The 16877-nt window shown below is 47.3% G+C and overlaps 1 protein-coding gene and 1 long non-coding RNA gene across 2 annotated transcripts in view; both read right to left on the bottom strand.

The window, feature by feature from the left end:
* fgf11b (fibroblast growth factor 11b) overlaps positions 1–14099 on the bottom strand; it is a 32323-nt gene extending 18224 nt beyond the window's left edge. Inside the window, exon 1 of the mRNA XM_035535794.1 lies at positions 13907–14099. Within this exon, the coding sequence (XP_035391687.1) occupies positions 13907–14099 (193 nt within the window). The remainder of the gene's footprint in view (positions 1–13906) is intronic.
* LOC113568545 lies at positions 392–1436 on the bottom strand. Its single transcript, XR_003409603.2, has 2 exons — positions 1224–1436; positions 392–1085 (listed from the first exon to the last, which is right to left on the bottom strand). It is a non-coding gene; the product is annotated as an uncharacterized LOC113568545 (long non-coding RNA).
* Positions 14100–16877: the final 2778 nt, after the last annotated feature.

Below are 16877 nucleotides of genomic sequence, written 5' to 3'. Positions count from 1 at the left end.
TCAAAAGTCACTTTATATTTGTATACCTTTGTCATGATTTTTTTTCCTGTTAGTTTTTCCTGAATGCTTAGGTCTCCTTTCTGAAATGGCAGCTCATTTTGGCAAAACTCTACACACAATCCCCAAAGACACTCACGTAACATGAAAGAAGTACATGCTTCATTCAAAACACCATGAAATCTTCTCAAAATGGTATTTTGCACCAAACTTCTAAACACAAACCACCAGATGAATTACTCTGCCTGAGCACCAGCCAGACACCGAGGGGATGCATGCAAACCACTGAGATCCCTGTTGCATTTTCGGCGTGCGGTGCATAACAATCAGCTGTAAACTGCTCCAAACTTTTCTTCAAATATAGATGCATTTACTCAATATAAAACACAAACGCTAGAGTAAAAATCATGTTTATTTTTCCGAAGGCAAAGCATTTTTATCGGCACTTTGACCATAAACATTAGGGATATCAGCAAATGAAATAGGGAAGATGCGGGAAACATGTAAATGCAAGAGGAAAAAGAAGAAAAAGGAAATACAATGAACGAGTAAAAAATGACACTGCATCCCATCTCCTGTTTAGGTCTGTTCTCAGCACCTCATCCACATCACGTATTCTTCTCTCCACACGTCTGGGGTGACGTGTCCACCCAGACATGCTCCCTCATCCATATCCCCACAGACCTCCGCGGCGTGGAGGAGCGTCCCGCGTCCGTAGTGCTGGTGATCTCCACCTCCGCGGTAAAGGTGAGCATGGTGAAAATGGTGGGACAGAAACAACATAAACCAGTATTGCAGAGTAACATAATCAGACGCAGGGCGGTATAGTGGAATACGGGCCCAGCGGCAGCAGTGGTAGAAAATGCTTATCCGCGCATAGTTACGAAGCAGCTGTTTCAGCCCATCAGAGTTCCTCTCAAATGGCTGCATCATTCGTATGTGATGCCGCTGAAGGACGTGGGCAATGCTGACAGACCTACCCAGCTGACATTACTGAAGGTGGTGTTGTCTGTAAGAATGGGATATTATAGTCCGCGCAGTCCAATGCTGTTGTTTGCTATGAGCATGTTCACAGTGTGCTCCTCCTGCTGTGAGGTAAAGAGACACACACATACAGATGTGTGTGTGTGTGTGGGTGTGTGTGTGTGTATATATATATATATATATATATATATATATACAGTAAATACAGTAGCATAGAGCTGTGACGATTGTAGGTTACTTACCTGTTATCATTTTGGAATGTCCGGACGACGCAATCCGCCATGAAGCGGGTGAGGATTGGCTGGAATCTTTGCCCTGGCTCCCTCAAACTCAAACCACGTCCACACGATCAATTGGGGTGGCCCGGATTTCGTCCAGGCTGGTTCTCCTTTGTCTCCTTCCACGTCCTCATCCGTGTGCTCCTCCTATCCTCATGCTCCTCCCTCTGCCGTGCTCCACTGTTGTACAAACCTGTTGCCTATTTATAGTGCACACGCTACGCTCTCTCAGACGAGAGATTAGCTGTTTTCACACTTGAGAACTGGGTGTCTGCAACTGGCCAATGAGTGTTGCAATTTGAGTGGCGGTTTTCCAAGCTAAACAAAAGAGATTTCGGCTTTAGTAATTGTAATGAGTAGCTTGCGGTGTTTTGCGAAATGTGTGTTCAGAAATTGCAACCTGAGCGCCTGCAATGTGCCTGCAGTTCTGTGCACCTGGTTAAAACCATCCATACACCAGTAAATGGTTTCAGTGGTTGTGCCTCAAGTACCACATTTTATGTATTCACAATAAGAAACAAACTGTAACAAAGGTTCTTTGCATCAGTAACTTGCGACTCAGTCTTTCCTGACAGAGAGGATCCTTCAGCGAACTCTGACGGGGAGGTGGTGATGTTTTTGAGAGTGACAAAATGAACTGGTATGTGTGTCACAGGGGAGCTGTGTATCTGGCAGCAGAGGGGGAAGGGGCTGGGATAAGGCACAGTGTGGAGCAACCAGTACTGCTACCCTTACAGATGGCAGTTACATCAGTGGGCCAGAAATCACAGAGCCCCAGCCAACTCTGTTTAGCTACTGTAGGATGTGGTGAGAGGCACGCTGAACAGGATGCAGACACACAGGCACGCTGAACAGGATGCAGACACACAGGCACGCTGAACAGGATGCAGACACACAGGCACGCTGAACAGGATGCAGACACACAGGCACGCTGTACAGGATGCAGACACACAGGCATGCTGAACAGGATGCAGACACACAGGAACGCTGTACAGGATGCAGACACACAGGAACGCTGTACAGGATGCAGACACACAGGCACGCTGTACAGGATGCAGACACACAGGCACGCTGAACAGGATGCAGACACACAGGCACGCTGAACAGGATGCAGACACACAGGCACGCTGTACAGGATGCAGACACACAGGCATGCTGAACAGGATGCAGACATACAGATACCAGAGCTCACCTACAGACATACAGGTACCAGAACTCTCCTAAACACATACGGGTACCATAACTCTCCTACAGACATACGGATCCCAGAACTCTCCTACAGACATACGGGCACCATAACTCTCCTACAGACATACGGATCCCAGAACTCTCCTACAGACATACGGGCACCAGAATTCTCCTACAGACGTACAGGCACCAGAACTCTCCTACAGAAATACGGATCCCAGAACTCTCCTACAGACATACAGGCACCAGAACTCTCCTACAGACATACGGATCCCAGAACTCTCCTACAGACATACGGATCCCAGAACTCTCCTACAGACATACGGGCACCAGAACTCTCCTACAGACATACGGATCCCAGAACTCTCCTACAGACATACAGGCACCAGAACTCTCCTACAGACATACGGGCACCAGAACTCTCCTACAGACATACGGACACCAGAACTCTCCTACAGAAGTACGGGTACCATAACTCTCCTACAGACATACGGATCCCAGAACTCTCCTACAGACATACGGGCACCAGAACTCTCCTACAGACATACGGGCACCAGAACTCTCCTACAGACATACAGACACCAGAACTCTCCTACAGACATACGGATCCCAGAACTCTCCTACAGACATACAGGCACCAGAACTCTCCTACAGACATACGGGTACCAGAACTCTCCTACAGACATCCGGGTACCAGAACTCTCCTACAGACATACGGATCCCAGGACTCTCCTACACACATACGGGCACCAGAACTCTCCTACACACATACGGGCACCAGAACTCTCCTACAGACATTACGGGCACCAGAACTCTCCTACAGACATACGGACACCAGAACTCTCCTACAGACATACGGGTACCAGAACTCTCCTACAGACATACAGACACCAGAACTCTCCTACAGACGTACGGGTACCATAACTCTCCTACAGACATACGGATCCCAGAACTCTCCTACAGACATACGGGTACCATAACTCTCCTACAGACATACGGATCCCAGAACTCTCCTACAGACATACGGGCACCAGAACTCTCCTACAGACATACGGATCCCAGAACTCTCCTACAGACATACGGGTACCAGAACTCTCCTACAGACATACGGACACCAGAACTCTCCTACAGACGTACGGGTACCATAACTCTCCTACAGACATACGGATCCCAGAACTCTCCTACAGACATACGGGCACCAGAACTCTCCTACAGACATACAGGCACCAGAACTCTCCTACAGACATACGGGCACCAGAACTCTCCTACAGACATACGGATCCCAGAACTCTCCTACAGACATACGGGTACCAGAACTCTCCTACAGACGTACGGGTCCCAGAACTCTCCTACAGAAATATGCTCCATGTATTTTATCTGCGCTAGATAGGTGTACCTCATAGTTCCTCATACTCTTCCTGCCTTTCCAAACCCACACAGACCAGCTTCACATCCTCATGGCCTGACGCACCAGTACAATAAGCGCTGTCTGAAACATGGCTATCATGTAATCGGCACACGAGAGCACTGCACCCTCCTTGTGCATGTCTGTTCCAATGGGCATTTCATTCAGCATTCCTTTATTCCCACATTCTTCCTTGCCATAATCTCCTTTTCACCCCGGCCCTGTATAATTTAATCTCATGCAACACTGCTCTTTAATTAATATGATTGGCTGAGGGATTTTCTTGCCATTTCGTTTTGTTTTCGCACTCACTTCTGTCACCCAGGGTGAGGCAATTAAACAGGAAACTCATGCACGTGCAATGTGTTTCACACCCTTCCTTCTCTCTCTCTCCCTCTCTCACCCCTCTCTCTCTCTCTCTCCCTCTCTCACCCCTCTCTCTCTCTCTCTCCCTCTCTCACCCCTCTCTCTCTCTCTCTCCCTCTCTCACCCCTCTCTCTCTCTCCCTCTCTCACCCCTCTCTCTCTCTCTCCCTCTCTCACCCCTCTCTCTCTCTCTCTCTCCCCCTCTCTCACCCCTCTCTCTCTCTCTCCCTCTCTCACCCCTCTCTCTCTCTCCCTCTCTCACCCCTCTCTCTCTCTCTCTCCCTCTCTCACCCCTCTCTCTCTCTCTCTCTCCCTCTCTCACCCCTCTCTCTCTCTCTCTCCCTCTCTCACCCCTCTCTCTCTCTCTCTCCCTCTCTCACCCCTCTCTCTCTCTCTCTCTCCCCCTCTCTCACCCCTCTCTCTCTCTCTCTCCCTCTCTCACCCCTCTCTCTCTCTCCCTCTCTCACCCCTCTCTCTCTCTCTCCCTCTCTCACCCCTCTCTCTCTCTCTCCCTCTCTCACCCCTCCTTCTCTCTCTCCCTCTCTCACCCCTCCTTCTCTCTCTCCCTCTCTCACCCCTCTCTCTCTCTCTCTCCCTCTCTCACCCCTCTCTCTCTCTCTCCCTCTCTCACCCCTCCTTCTCTCTCTCTCCCTCTCTCACCCCTCTCTCTCTCTCTCTCCTTCTGTTTCTTTCCCTCTCCGTCTGAGGCGTCGGGTGGAATCAAATAAAACTGCCACTGTCAGTGAGGCACAGAAACTGTTCACCGCTGAGGTGAAATGATCCTCAGAGAAATGATGGTTTAGATTAGCGCAGTGCCGGTGTGTCTTGCCAAGCGCCTTCCTCGCTGCTGATGGTGTTTGATGTTTCGTCTCTCAGGGGAGTGTGCTTCTGAAGAGCTAATTAAGACAGCAATAAGCTGGCCATTTTGTCATTGGCAAATCTGACTGTGTTTTGTGTAGCAGGTGTCAATTCCCAGGCACTCCTTTTCAATTAGAAATGACAATCAAACAGAAAACTGTTGTTTTCAAATCAAATAATAATACGGTCTCCCCCCCCCCCCCCAATTCTTCATTAATCTTTGTGTTTGATGTCACATGCCCCTGTGTGCTGTTCCAGCCCGGACTCTTATTCCCTGCTAATATTATTTGTTTTCGCTTCTGTATTGCAACTGATTTGACTCATAAGCTAATTACAAGTCACTTCGGTCAGGTGTGGATGAGCAGGCAAAGCGTGAGCTGGTTGCCAGTCCTGGGCTGTGCCACACTGCCCTGCATGTCCTTGAGCCGTGTGCATGCTGCAGGCGTGAGGTGGGCTCCGGCCGGGAGCACGGAGGTTAAGCACACTGGCTTGTGATTCGTGCTACACTGGCTCTCATGCTGGGACGTGCTGCTTCACGTCAGCAGGGCTCTGGCCTGCCTCGTTCTAGTGACAGGGCGTCGGGTAATTACAGCTGCCACAGGTGGGTCTCGCTCTGCCTTTGAGTCAGATATGAACTGCACAGGCTTCCCCCAGCCTTTCAGACGAATGGAACCCTTTAGACCGCTCGGGACCCACCCCCTTCAGTGTCTCACTCCCTGTCTCACTCTCCTCTCCCTTCAGCTGTACTGTCTCACTCCCTGTCTCACTCTCCTCTCTCTTCAGGTGTACTGTGTGTCTCTCTGTCCTCAGGTGTACTGTTTCACTCCCTGTCTCACTCTCCTCTCTCTTCAGGTATACTGTCTCACTCCCTGTCTCACTCTCCTCTCCCTTCAGCTGTACTGTCTCACTCCCTGTCTCACTCTCCTCTCTCTTCAGGTGTACTGTCTCACTCCCTGTCTCACTCTCCTCTCTCTTCAGGTGTACTGCGTCTCACTCTGTCTCTTTCTTCACTATCTGGTCAGGTGTACTGGTCAGGTGTCTCACATCTGTCTCTCCTCTGTCTTCAGATCTACTATATCACACACTATGCCTCTCTCTCTCCTTCTTGTGCCCTCTATATACACTTCATTCTCCTGCGTGCCATTTCCTGTTGTCTTTCTCGCTTTAACCTGTCTTTTATATGTCCTTCTTCACTTTTTCTTCTTTAGCTCTCTCTTCTCTCTCGCTGTCTTTCTGTCTGTCTGTCTGTCTGTCTGTCTGTCTGTCTGTGTATCTCTGCCCCACTTACACTACAAGATGGCAGCAGCCTGAAGCAGATGTCCACTTTCTCTCCTCAGGCATGTATCTGCATTCAGGCAGCGCCACAACTCACCACAGCACAGTTTCATCTCCGCTCATCACCACAGCACAGTTTCATCTCCACACGTAACCACAGCACAGTTTCATCTCCACACGCAACCACAGCACAGTTTCATCTCCACACACAACCACAGCAGTTTCATCTTCGCTCATCACCATAGCAGTTTCATCTCCATACACAACCACAGCACAGTTTCATCTCCGCTCATCACCATAGCACAGTTTCATATCCATACACAACCACAGCACAGTTTCATCTCCGCTCATCACCATGGCACAGTTTCATCTCAACCACAGCACAATTTCCCCTTGGGAAGCATTCTGCCAGAGGGCTCATTAGCATGCTGGTGGGTTCATGCATATTCATCTCTGCCATGCCATTAAGACCCACTTGGGGCTGCAAAGTTCATATCTCCTTGTCATGTCATTCAAACCCTTCATAGTGTGTCCCTTAAGACAATGGTTATATCAGGCTCTTTAATGGTGATCTGTGCTTTAACTGAATAGCCAAACAGAAATGATAGAGGAAAACAGAGAGAGAGAGAGAGAGAGAGAGAGAGAGAGAGAGAGAGAGAGAGAGAGAAGATTAGAGAAATTCTGGCTTATAAGCATTGAAAGTTTTACTGAAGAATAGTATGGAATTTCCAGGTGGGGTATGAATGGTGGTTCTAAGTTGTTTGTTTGGCTAGTTTATCTTTGTTCCTCACAGGACTGAGTGCGTTGTGTTTTTGGAGAGGCTTGTGCAGTCTGGGATGTCTGTCCCCTGTAATGGAGCCCTGACTGCTCGTGACGTCAACACCCCAGTGCTTAGTCCCACCTCAAATTAGAACAGTAAATGTTCTTTCTCTTCCTGCTTATCTGACTTGTTCTCGCTCTCTCTTGCTCTTAGACACACACACGCATACACACACGCGCATACGCACACGCGCATACACACACGCGCATACACACACGCGCATACGCACATGCACACACACACGCACACCATTTCACTGCGAGTTATACTGTGTATGACTATGTATGTGACGAAGAAACCAAACTTGAACACGCACACCCACGCACGCACACCCACGCATGCACGCACACACACACACACACACACACACACACACACACACACACACACACACACACACACACACACACACACACGCACACACACACGCATACACGCACGTACACACACGCACGCACACGCATGCACGTGCACACACACGCACACGCACACCCACGCACGCACACACACACGCACACGCACGCGGACGCAAACACACATGCACACACACGCACACCTGCACACGCACACACACACGCACACGCACGCGGACGCACACACACACGCACACCTGCACACACACACGCACACACACACTTCCTCTGCATCTCTCTTGTTAGAGGTCAAACTTAATCTGTCCTTGTCAGGTTTAATCAAAGCGTCCGCAAATTCAATTTCAGCTCCAATGCGAAAGAGCCTATCAAGGCGTTATTTGTCACTTACAATGTCTACAGGGGCTAAAAGGATATGTTTCCACTGTGTTTGTGTATACTGACCTCTCAGAGAGTAACTAAACCTCAACCATTAGGCTTTATCTAAGCACCTAGGTGCGATGCCTAAAGACACCAGGACGTGCTAGCCTCTTTCTCCTCTGCGTTTTACAACGAAAATCCCTCATCACCCTAAAAGCCACAGAATAATGAGGCTGTTGGCATTGCCTGCCCTGGAGAGACACAGCACACGTTACTGTTCACAAACTTCTAAACCCATAACGCACCTTTCATTAGCTAGTGACCAAGCCCTTCAAAAACCATGTTCTTAATCCCAATAAATAGACCCACACCCCAGACTAGCCATATGATTCCCAGGATGTTTGTTAAACCTGAATTAAAGATTTGTTTTGTTTACGTCCGGTTAATCCAACCGAAGCATTTGCCATTAAGTTTTGTGAAGTGTGTTATTGTTTAATAGCACCAGCTCCAAAGGTTCTACACTGGTGTCCTATGCGCTTTAAGTCTATCTGTTTAAAAAGGAAATACCTGCCGTCTTCCGTGTTAGACTTATTTCCCATTTACTCCAGCCATTTCCTCCGGAGTCGGCCTTCCGGCCTGTTTGATCCGTATGCCACCTTGTGTCTAAAAAATCTACCATGTACTGACTTTCGTAACAAATAAACTCCCAGAACACATTTGATCTCAGCAAAAAGTGCTCAGAGAACAGAGAGAATACTGGGTAGGCCTATGTCGAGCGTCTGCGCTTTGTCGGAGAAGGTGAGGTGCTCCTGGCTTCGCACCTGCCGTTAGCATCGTTGCACCTGTCTGATACCAGACACGGGAGCTCGGCATGCCCTGCCACGACAGCCACAAAACCAGTCAGGTCTTTGTTTCGCACAGATGCCAGTTTCCCCCAGATATTCTTTTTATGGATCATAGCTTTCTGGACAAGAGAAGGTTTTGGACAAAGTTCAAAGTTTCTGAAAATTCTGTTGTGAATGATGTCCTTCTACAACTGTAACAATAACTGGCTTATAGCAACAATATTCAGCTTTTGTACTGAAGGGTCTATGTTGGGTGTCTGTTTATTGCAGTTTTATTAGTTAAATGTTCTTTACTGCATTTCTCTCCTGCAAACTGCCATTTAGGGTAAGAAAGCTGATTAATAAATTGTTCATGATTATCAGTGTAATTACATTTTGATCGTTTGTGGGGTAGGAAGGGAAACTGGAAAAGACGCTTTTTCAACATATGTGATATTGTACCACAGTACAGTGTCTGTACATCAGTACAGTACAGTGTCTGTACATCAGTACAGTGTCTGTACAACAGTACAGTACAGTGTCTGTACATCAGTACAGTGTCTGTACAACAGTACAGTACAGTGTCTGTACATCAGTACAGTGTCTGTACAACAGTACAGTACAGTGTCTGTACATCAGTACAGTGTCTATATAACAGTACAGTGTCTGTACATCATTACAGTGTCTGTACAACAGTACAGTGTCTGTACATCATTACAGTGTCTGTACAACAGTACAGTACAGTGTCTGTACATCCGTACAGTGTCTATATAACAGTACAGTGTCTGTACATCATTACAGTGTCTGTACAACAGTACAGTACAGTGTCTGTACATCTGTACAGTGTCTATATAACAGTACAGTGTCTGTACATCATTACAGTGTCTGTACAACAGTACAGTATAGTGTCTGTACATCAGTACAGTGTCTATATAACAGTACAGTGTCTATATAACAGTACAGTGTCTGTACATCAGTACAGTACAGTGTCTGTACATCAGTACAGTGTCTATATAACAGTACAGTGTCTGTACATCAGTACAGTGTCTATATAACAGTACAGTGTCTATATAACAGTACAGTGTCTGTACATCAGTACAGTACAGTGTCTGTACAACAGTACAGTGTCTATATAACAGTACAGTGTCTGTACATCAGTACAGTATAGTGTCTGTACAACAGTACAGCGTCTCTACATCATTACTGTGTCTGTACAACTGTACAGTATAGTGTCTGTACATCAGTACAGTGTCTATATAACAGTACAGTGTCTATATAACAGTACAGTGTCTGTACATCAGTACAGTGTCTATATAACAGTACAGTACAGTGTCTGTACAACAGTACAGTGCCTATATAACAATACAGTGTCTGTACATCAGTACAGTATAGTGTCTGTACAACAGTACAGCGTCTCTACATCATTACTGTGTCTGTACAACTGTACAGTATAGTGTCTGTACATCAGTACAGTGTCTGTACATCAGTACAGTACAGTGTCTGTACATCAGTACAGTGTCTGTACATCAGTACAGTACAGTGTCTGTACAACAGTACAGTGTCTATATAACAGTACAGTGTCTGTACATCAGTACAGTATAGTGTCTGTACAACAGTACAGCGTCTCTACATCATTACTGTGTCTGTACAACTGTACAGTATAGTGTCTGTACATCAGTACAGTGTCTGTACATCATTACTGTGTCTGTACAACTGTACAGTATAGTGTCTGTACATCAGTAGTGTCTGTACATCATTAATGTGTCTGTACAACTGTACAGTATAGTGTCTGTACATCAGCACAGTATCTGTACAACAGTACAGTATAGTGTCTGTACATCAGTACAGTGACTGTACATCATTACTGTGTCTGTACAACTGTACAATATAGTGTCTGTACATCAGTACAGTATCTGTACATCATCACTGTGTCTGTACAACTGTACAGTATAGTGTCTGTACATCAGTATAATGTCTACATATATATACAGTGACATGTGATACAGAGATGCTCAGGTAATCACTCCTTCAATAATAATAATAATTATTATTATTATTATTATTATTATTATTTTACTTATAAAACACCTTTTTTTCGCAAAAATCATAAGGTGTTTGAGGTCCAGGAACACCCATATCATTTGGAACACACCAAAATACATTAAACAGTTAGGTTACAGGTACAAAATCACACACCCATAGTGATTATAAACAGGAAGCTTATAGTTTTGATTTAAATACTGAAATAGATTAAATGTCACAAAGACTTTGAGGGAACAAATCTTTGATGGAACTAACTGAACCCAGAGTTTGACTAACTAAGTATTGACTAACACTAAAACTAGTTATACACACACGGTGACAGCTAGTGATTATTAGTCACATGTAGATTCTCTCCTGTGTTTCACAGTGGGTGTTATGAGTCTAACTGGGACTGACATAAGACACTAACCTGCCTAACACAGAAAGACAGTGAGCAGAGTGGAGCCAAACCCTTCATGTGTAACTTTAGGAACTGATCTGAGAACAGAATGTACATCTTCACAAATGTTACTTTCCGTCTACCACGTTCACCTGTTTGTCTGATTTTACAGAAGTCTAGACAGTCTCTTCTTGTCTTTGCTAGAGTGCACACTCTTGGCTCTCTGCTACTTCTCGCTCTCTCCCCCATTTCGCTCCACCACCAACCCCCCTCCATCTCTGCCTGGTCCCCTGAGAGCTTTCTCCTCTTCTACCCTCCCCTCTCTCTCTCTCTCTCTCTCTCTCTCTCCTCTTCTTCCTTTTTTCTTCAACTCTCTCTCGCTCTCTCTCTCTCTCGCTCTCTCTGACCCCTGTCAGGACTCTGACGGGAGGCTACCCAACACTGCGTGCTGTGATCAGGTGTTGTTGAGTAAGCGCATCGAGGAGCCCGTCTTCAGTGGTCAGCTTAATGTTACCCTCCTCTTCCTCCTCGTCCTCCTCCTCCTGCTCTTCCTCCAGCCCTGCTGCTCTCCTCAGCGCTGTGCTGAGTCTGTCCTCCTGTCCTGAGCAGTAAACATTCCCTCAGGCAAACCCCAGGTGTCCAGACCCCATGTCTCTCAACAGAACCAACCCCTAGCTATCCGCGCAACTACTAGCTACTGCAAACTTTCTGCATCCCCGAGTGACTTTTTTGTAGTACATTGGCTCTGTTTTTTTCTTTCTCCTGCAGAAGGCAGCGTTCTTTCCTTTTTTCCAAGGCAGTGTGTAATTGTGTCAATTCCTTATATCAACACAGGAGATGCTGTTGAAATAAGCCATACCCTCGAACAAGGCCAAGTACTGCATAAAACTGCTGAGGTGTACATCTGCCTCTCCGATTAAGATACGTGTGTTGCATTTTGTGTGTGTGTTTATGATGCAATAACTTGCCTTCTCTCTGTTAAATGGGACAAAGTTCCAGGATGATTATTGATGAATCAGTATATGCTAATGAGCAGGATCGACCCAACACGGAGCTGAGATGATGTGAGAAGCTTCGTCCCAGAAGCCTGCAGTCATATTTGAGACATCGACAAAGTGTGTGTGTGTGTGTGTGTGTGTGTGTGTGTCTGTGAGTGTTTGTGTGTGTGTGTGCGCATTTGTGCACGAGTGTGTGTCTGTGAGTGTTTGTGTGTGTGTGTGTGTGTGTGTGTGTGTGTGTGTGCGTGTGTGTCTGTGAGTGTGTGTGTGTGTGTGTGTGTGTGTGTGTGTGTGTGTGTGTGTGCGTGTGTGTGTGTGTGTGTGTGTGTGTATGAATTATAAAGTCCATGGTAAAACAGCCTTTTTGCCACTATTTGGACTGAATTAATATAGACCAATGACACTGCAGTGTTGTGTTCATACTTCTCAGTATGAAACTGTTATGCACAATATCTTGCCTGAGCACTGCTGTAAGTGCGCTTAATGAATATGAAAGGTCCCAGATGCCCCATTAGCTGTTCATACCCCTGGACAATGACATTAGCCATCTCTCTCTCTCTCTCTCTCTCTCTCTCTCTCTCTCTCTCTCAATGTCTCTGTCTTCTGTAACACCCTGCTGTATTATGATAGCATGGTCCACCACAATGTGATCATTAATCTAGTGGATTTGAATGGAACTTGAATAGTCAGACGCAGAGTGTGAGGCTCTTGGCAGATTTTGCACTGCTATTTGTAAAAAGGCTGATGTGCAAGTGTGGAAAGCAGGAACACTAGAGACTGAGAGTGAGATTAATAATTCCCATCTGTAATCATTTTAATTTCCTGCTCAACTAACATTGCACTATTTCTTTTTATACACACACACACACACACACACACACACACACACACACACACAGCAAGGAACTTTGCTGGGTTTTTTTCTTCTGTCCCCAAACGTTTGCTCACTGGAGAAACCAAAGCATAAACTGCTTCCTCCTGAAGGGGACTAGCAGGGGTAACAGGAGCTGCTCCCCCTCGTTGAGCGTTCGCTTTTCTCTTCTCCACGGCTGGCGTAACAAATGTGGCGCGTATCTGGGCTGTAATCTGAGCGCATATGCACTTCCTCTCGCTAGCCACGGGCAAGGTTACTGTTGAGTGGAACGTGGCGGCGGTCCACGACTTCTACAACGCACACGATACACTGTACCTAAGCGCGCACCTCAGCGCAGATTAAACATACAGCGCCTTATGTTCGTTCTCTCTCTCCCTCGTGAACACACACTTATGTCCCCGCACACACACACACACACACACACGGGCAATGCCTGGTACTGGTGTAACGATTAGTGTCCCGAAGGCATGCCTGAAAGGTGAAATCAACCCAGATTATCACCTGCATTCGGGGTGATACATCACACCATATAGAGGTCTTTCCACTACCAAGAGTACAGCACGAATTGCATCCTTATTAAAACATGAACTAGATTCGTAGTGTGTCACGCACTCTGGTAACACTTGGATCTGCGTGAACACTTAATGGAAAAAAAAACTTGTGTGGTGTCATGCAAGGAGATCTCCCTAAGGCCATCGCTATTACTTCACTTTTTTTTGTCAGCAATTTTTGTTCTCAATTTCGTTCTTTCGACGTTTTGAGATCATTCTCTTAAACTGTTGCAAACCATCAAGGACACTGCGCAGGCACAGCGGTAACCTGGCACAGGTATGGGTCAGGCACTTGCAAATCGAAGTTGAAAGAAACGTGAGAAGCGGAGCCCCTACCTGGCCTCTTGTCTGACCTTCCTCTTCGCCCGCCACATAGTCGCACTTTGGAGATGAGGACGAGGATCTGCTTCTGGCACAGCGACTTGTTGCTCTTCGGACAGGGCCTGCGCTTGCTGGCGATCGGCCGGTTCGCCTGGTCGTCCTTCACTGCCCGTTTCTGTCTGATCAGAGAGCTGGCGAGAGCTGCCATCGTCCCCCCTCCCTATCAGCTTTGGGAGGGGGGGGTCTCTGTGAGTGATCACAAGACCCTACCTGGAGAACGTCTTCAGCCCTCCCGCCCTACAGTGAAAACAGGTCCCCTCACCTGGTAAGGGATCAGAAGGTTTGGGTTGGTTGCGTGCGCTCTGAAGTCTTTAGCCAGTGGAGGGAAAAGGTGGAGGTGTTAAGTTCTGTCGCGGACTCCACCTGCCCTGCGTCTGCTTTTCATGTTGCTTGTTTAACAGAACGCGGCCCGTCCTCTGAAGTAAGTCCCCGAACGCGAATCCATACTGTCACGTTTTCCAGAAAAGGGAGGTGAAGAGGCTGCAGGAGTCGTCATGGCAATTCTGCCAACATCTCCCCCCCCCCCCCCCCCCCCCCGAAAAAAAAAAAAAAAAACACCCACCCCACCCCGTGACTCTTTTTTTTTTTTTTGGAACAACCCAAAAACACTGACCTGGTTGAAGTTTTCAGCACGCTCCGGTTGGAAATCAAACCACAGACAGCTCCGGAAGACCCCCCCCCCCCCCCACACACACACACACAGGTTTTCTGCTCTTCTTTCTCTCCCAACCGTAAAGTTTTCCTCTGGCAAAGAAAAGATCCGGACAGGAATAGCCAGATGGTCAGCCCGCGGTTCCTGGTCGGTTAAGTTTGCGTCCCGTGAGAAATAGTCTGCCGAGATAATCCAGCGCCTGCACGTCCGTGGGCACTTCAGCGTGGGCTGCTGGAACGCACGAGCCCCGTGCAGGATGAATCGAGCCGGTAACGGAGAAATGGACAGAGGGAACTGTCCCTTCTGCCTTTTGGCATGCTCTCTCTCTCCCCGCAACCCTACCTGCCCATGCCACCCCCTAGCAAAGCCTGCGTGTGTGTGTGTGTGTGTGTGTGTGTGTGTGTGCGTGCGTGCGTGCGTGCGTGTGAATCCAGCCGCTGCCACTTGTAAAGGTGACATTCATGAGAAAGCGAGGGAGGGAGGGAGGGAGGGAGAGAGAGAGAGCGAATGATAAAGGGGATGAGTATGTGAGGGAGATGAATAGAGAGAAAGAGGAAGAGAGAGAGAGAGAGAGAGAAAGAAAGAGAGAGAGAAAGAAAGAGATTGGTGGTACAATACTGGTGATTAAAGTGAGGCAGGAGAGTAAAAACAGATAAAAGCGGAGAGAGGGAGAGAGCAACCGGCTCCTCTCTCCTCGGAGTTAGAGCTCTAATGTGAGCTTCAGTTCCACTCTCGGTCTATTACACTGTCCTTCAGATGCAGAATGGAGGAGAGAGGCAGAGAGAGAGGGAGAGGCAGAGAGAGGAGGGACTCTGTGATGTGCCAATGGTGATCATTTTCACTCACCCCAGGGAAAACGTTGGAAGATACTGTGCAGTGAGTCAGTCATTGCTGCACGTTCACACGTTGTCTCATGGTCACGCACACACAAAATCTCTTGCTCTCGCTCTCACACACGCACTGACACATATTCACTTTTACAGGATTACAACGGCAGTTTTTATTAATTAATCTGTTTGAATAGGTTTCACTACATAGCTCATGACAGCACCTTTATATGAGAAATAAACTGACATTTCGTATGTTCACACACACACACACACACACACACAGACACACACACTGACACACACACACTGACACACACACACACACACACAGACTTAGACAAACACACACACACACACACACACACATACACACACTCTGACACACACACAGACATAGACACACACACAGACACACACACACACACACACACACTCACACTCACACACTCACTCACACACACACACACACACACACACACACACACACACACACACACACACACACACACATACACACACACAAAGGCTATGAAGAGGCCAGAGTTAAACGTTGACAGAGGTAATATAACTTATGTTAAACACTCATTGACTATAGTCACCAGTTTTTTTTCTTCAAAAGCTGTTTGGCTCTCGCTCATCTGCAGGTCAGGGCCCCGGAATCACCTCTTCCAGAAGCCAGTCAATCAGTCCGATTTTATTTGGCAACCTCATTGGAACCTGCTGCGGAAGCATCTAGAAAGCGCAAATTTGATTTACATCAGCTCCCGAGACGAGGTCGGTGCGGCGACCAAGGTCACGATCCGTCAACCTCTTATTGACAGGTGACAGCCTAAGAAGCCAGCCCTTGGGCCAGGGGAACTGTGGAGCTTAGGGGGGAGGAGGCCAAACGCGTTATTACTGACGCAGGAAGAAAGCTGTATGTGGCAGCACCTCGTAACATCTCCCTCCCCCACCCCGTGCTTCCCTTAATGTGACGCCTTGCTTTTAATTAGTCATTTTACTCTGAGAAAGAGAAATCCTGAAGTTCTCTCCTCAATCAGCAGTGATAAGAGGGAAAGGCTGATTGGCAAAACACTTTTAGAAAGTGCCCCCCCCCCCCCCCCCCCCCCCCCCCCGAGTCATTTAGAAAGCATCAGAAGTGCTTGGGTTCGTCAGTTTCCCGCTATTCATCAGTTTTCTTATAAATGCAAATTCATCAAATTTTCTGTTAAATGCAGTTAAGTTCCTGTGAAACAAAGAAGACATATGTACAGGTTCAGAGGCTTTGTGAAGTCATTCCAGGTGTGTTTGTGCGTAGTCTTCTTAGCAGGGCTGTCTAGAGAGATGTAAGAGGCTACAGGGGGTTCCCTACTCCGCTCATCTCTCTGTTTGATCCCGTCCTCATGCCTGGGGCCTCGGCTTTTCCAAAGCAATTACTCTCAAGAAAGAACTCGACCACATTACT

Source organism: Electrophorus electricus, chromosome 17, assembly GCF_013358815.1.
Source record: "Electrophorus electricus isolate fEleEle1 chromosome 17, fEleEle1.pri, whole genome shotgun sequence".
NCBI classification, from domain to species: Eukaryota; Metazoa; Chordata; class Actinopteri; order Gymnotiformes; family Gymnotidae; genus Electrophorus; species Electrophorus electricus.
Note: the sequence above shows the minus strand (reverse complement) of the source record. Positions and strands in the feature narration are given on the sequence as shown.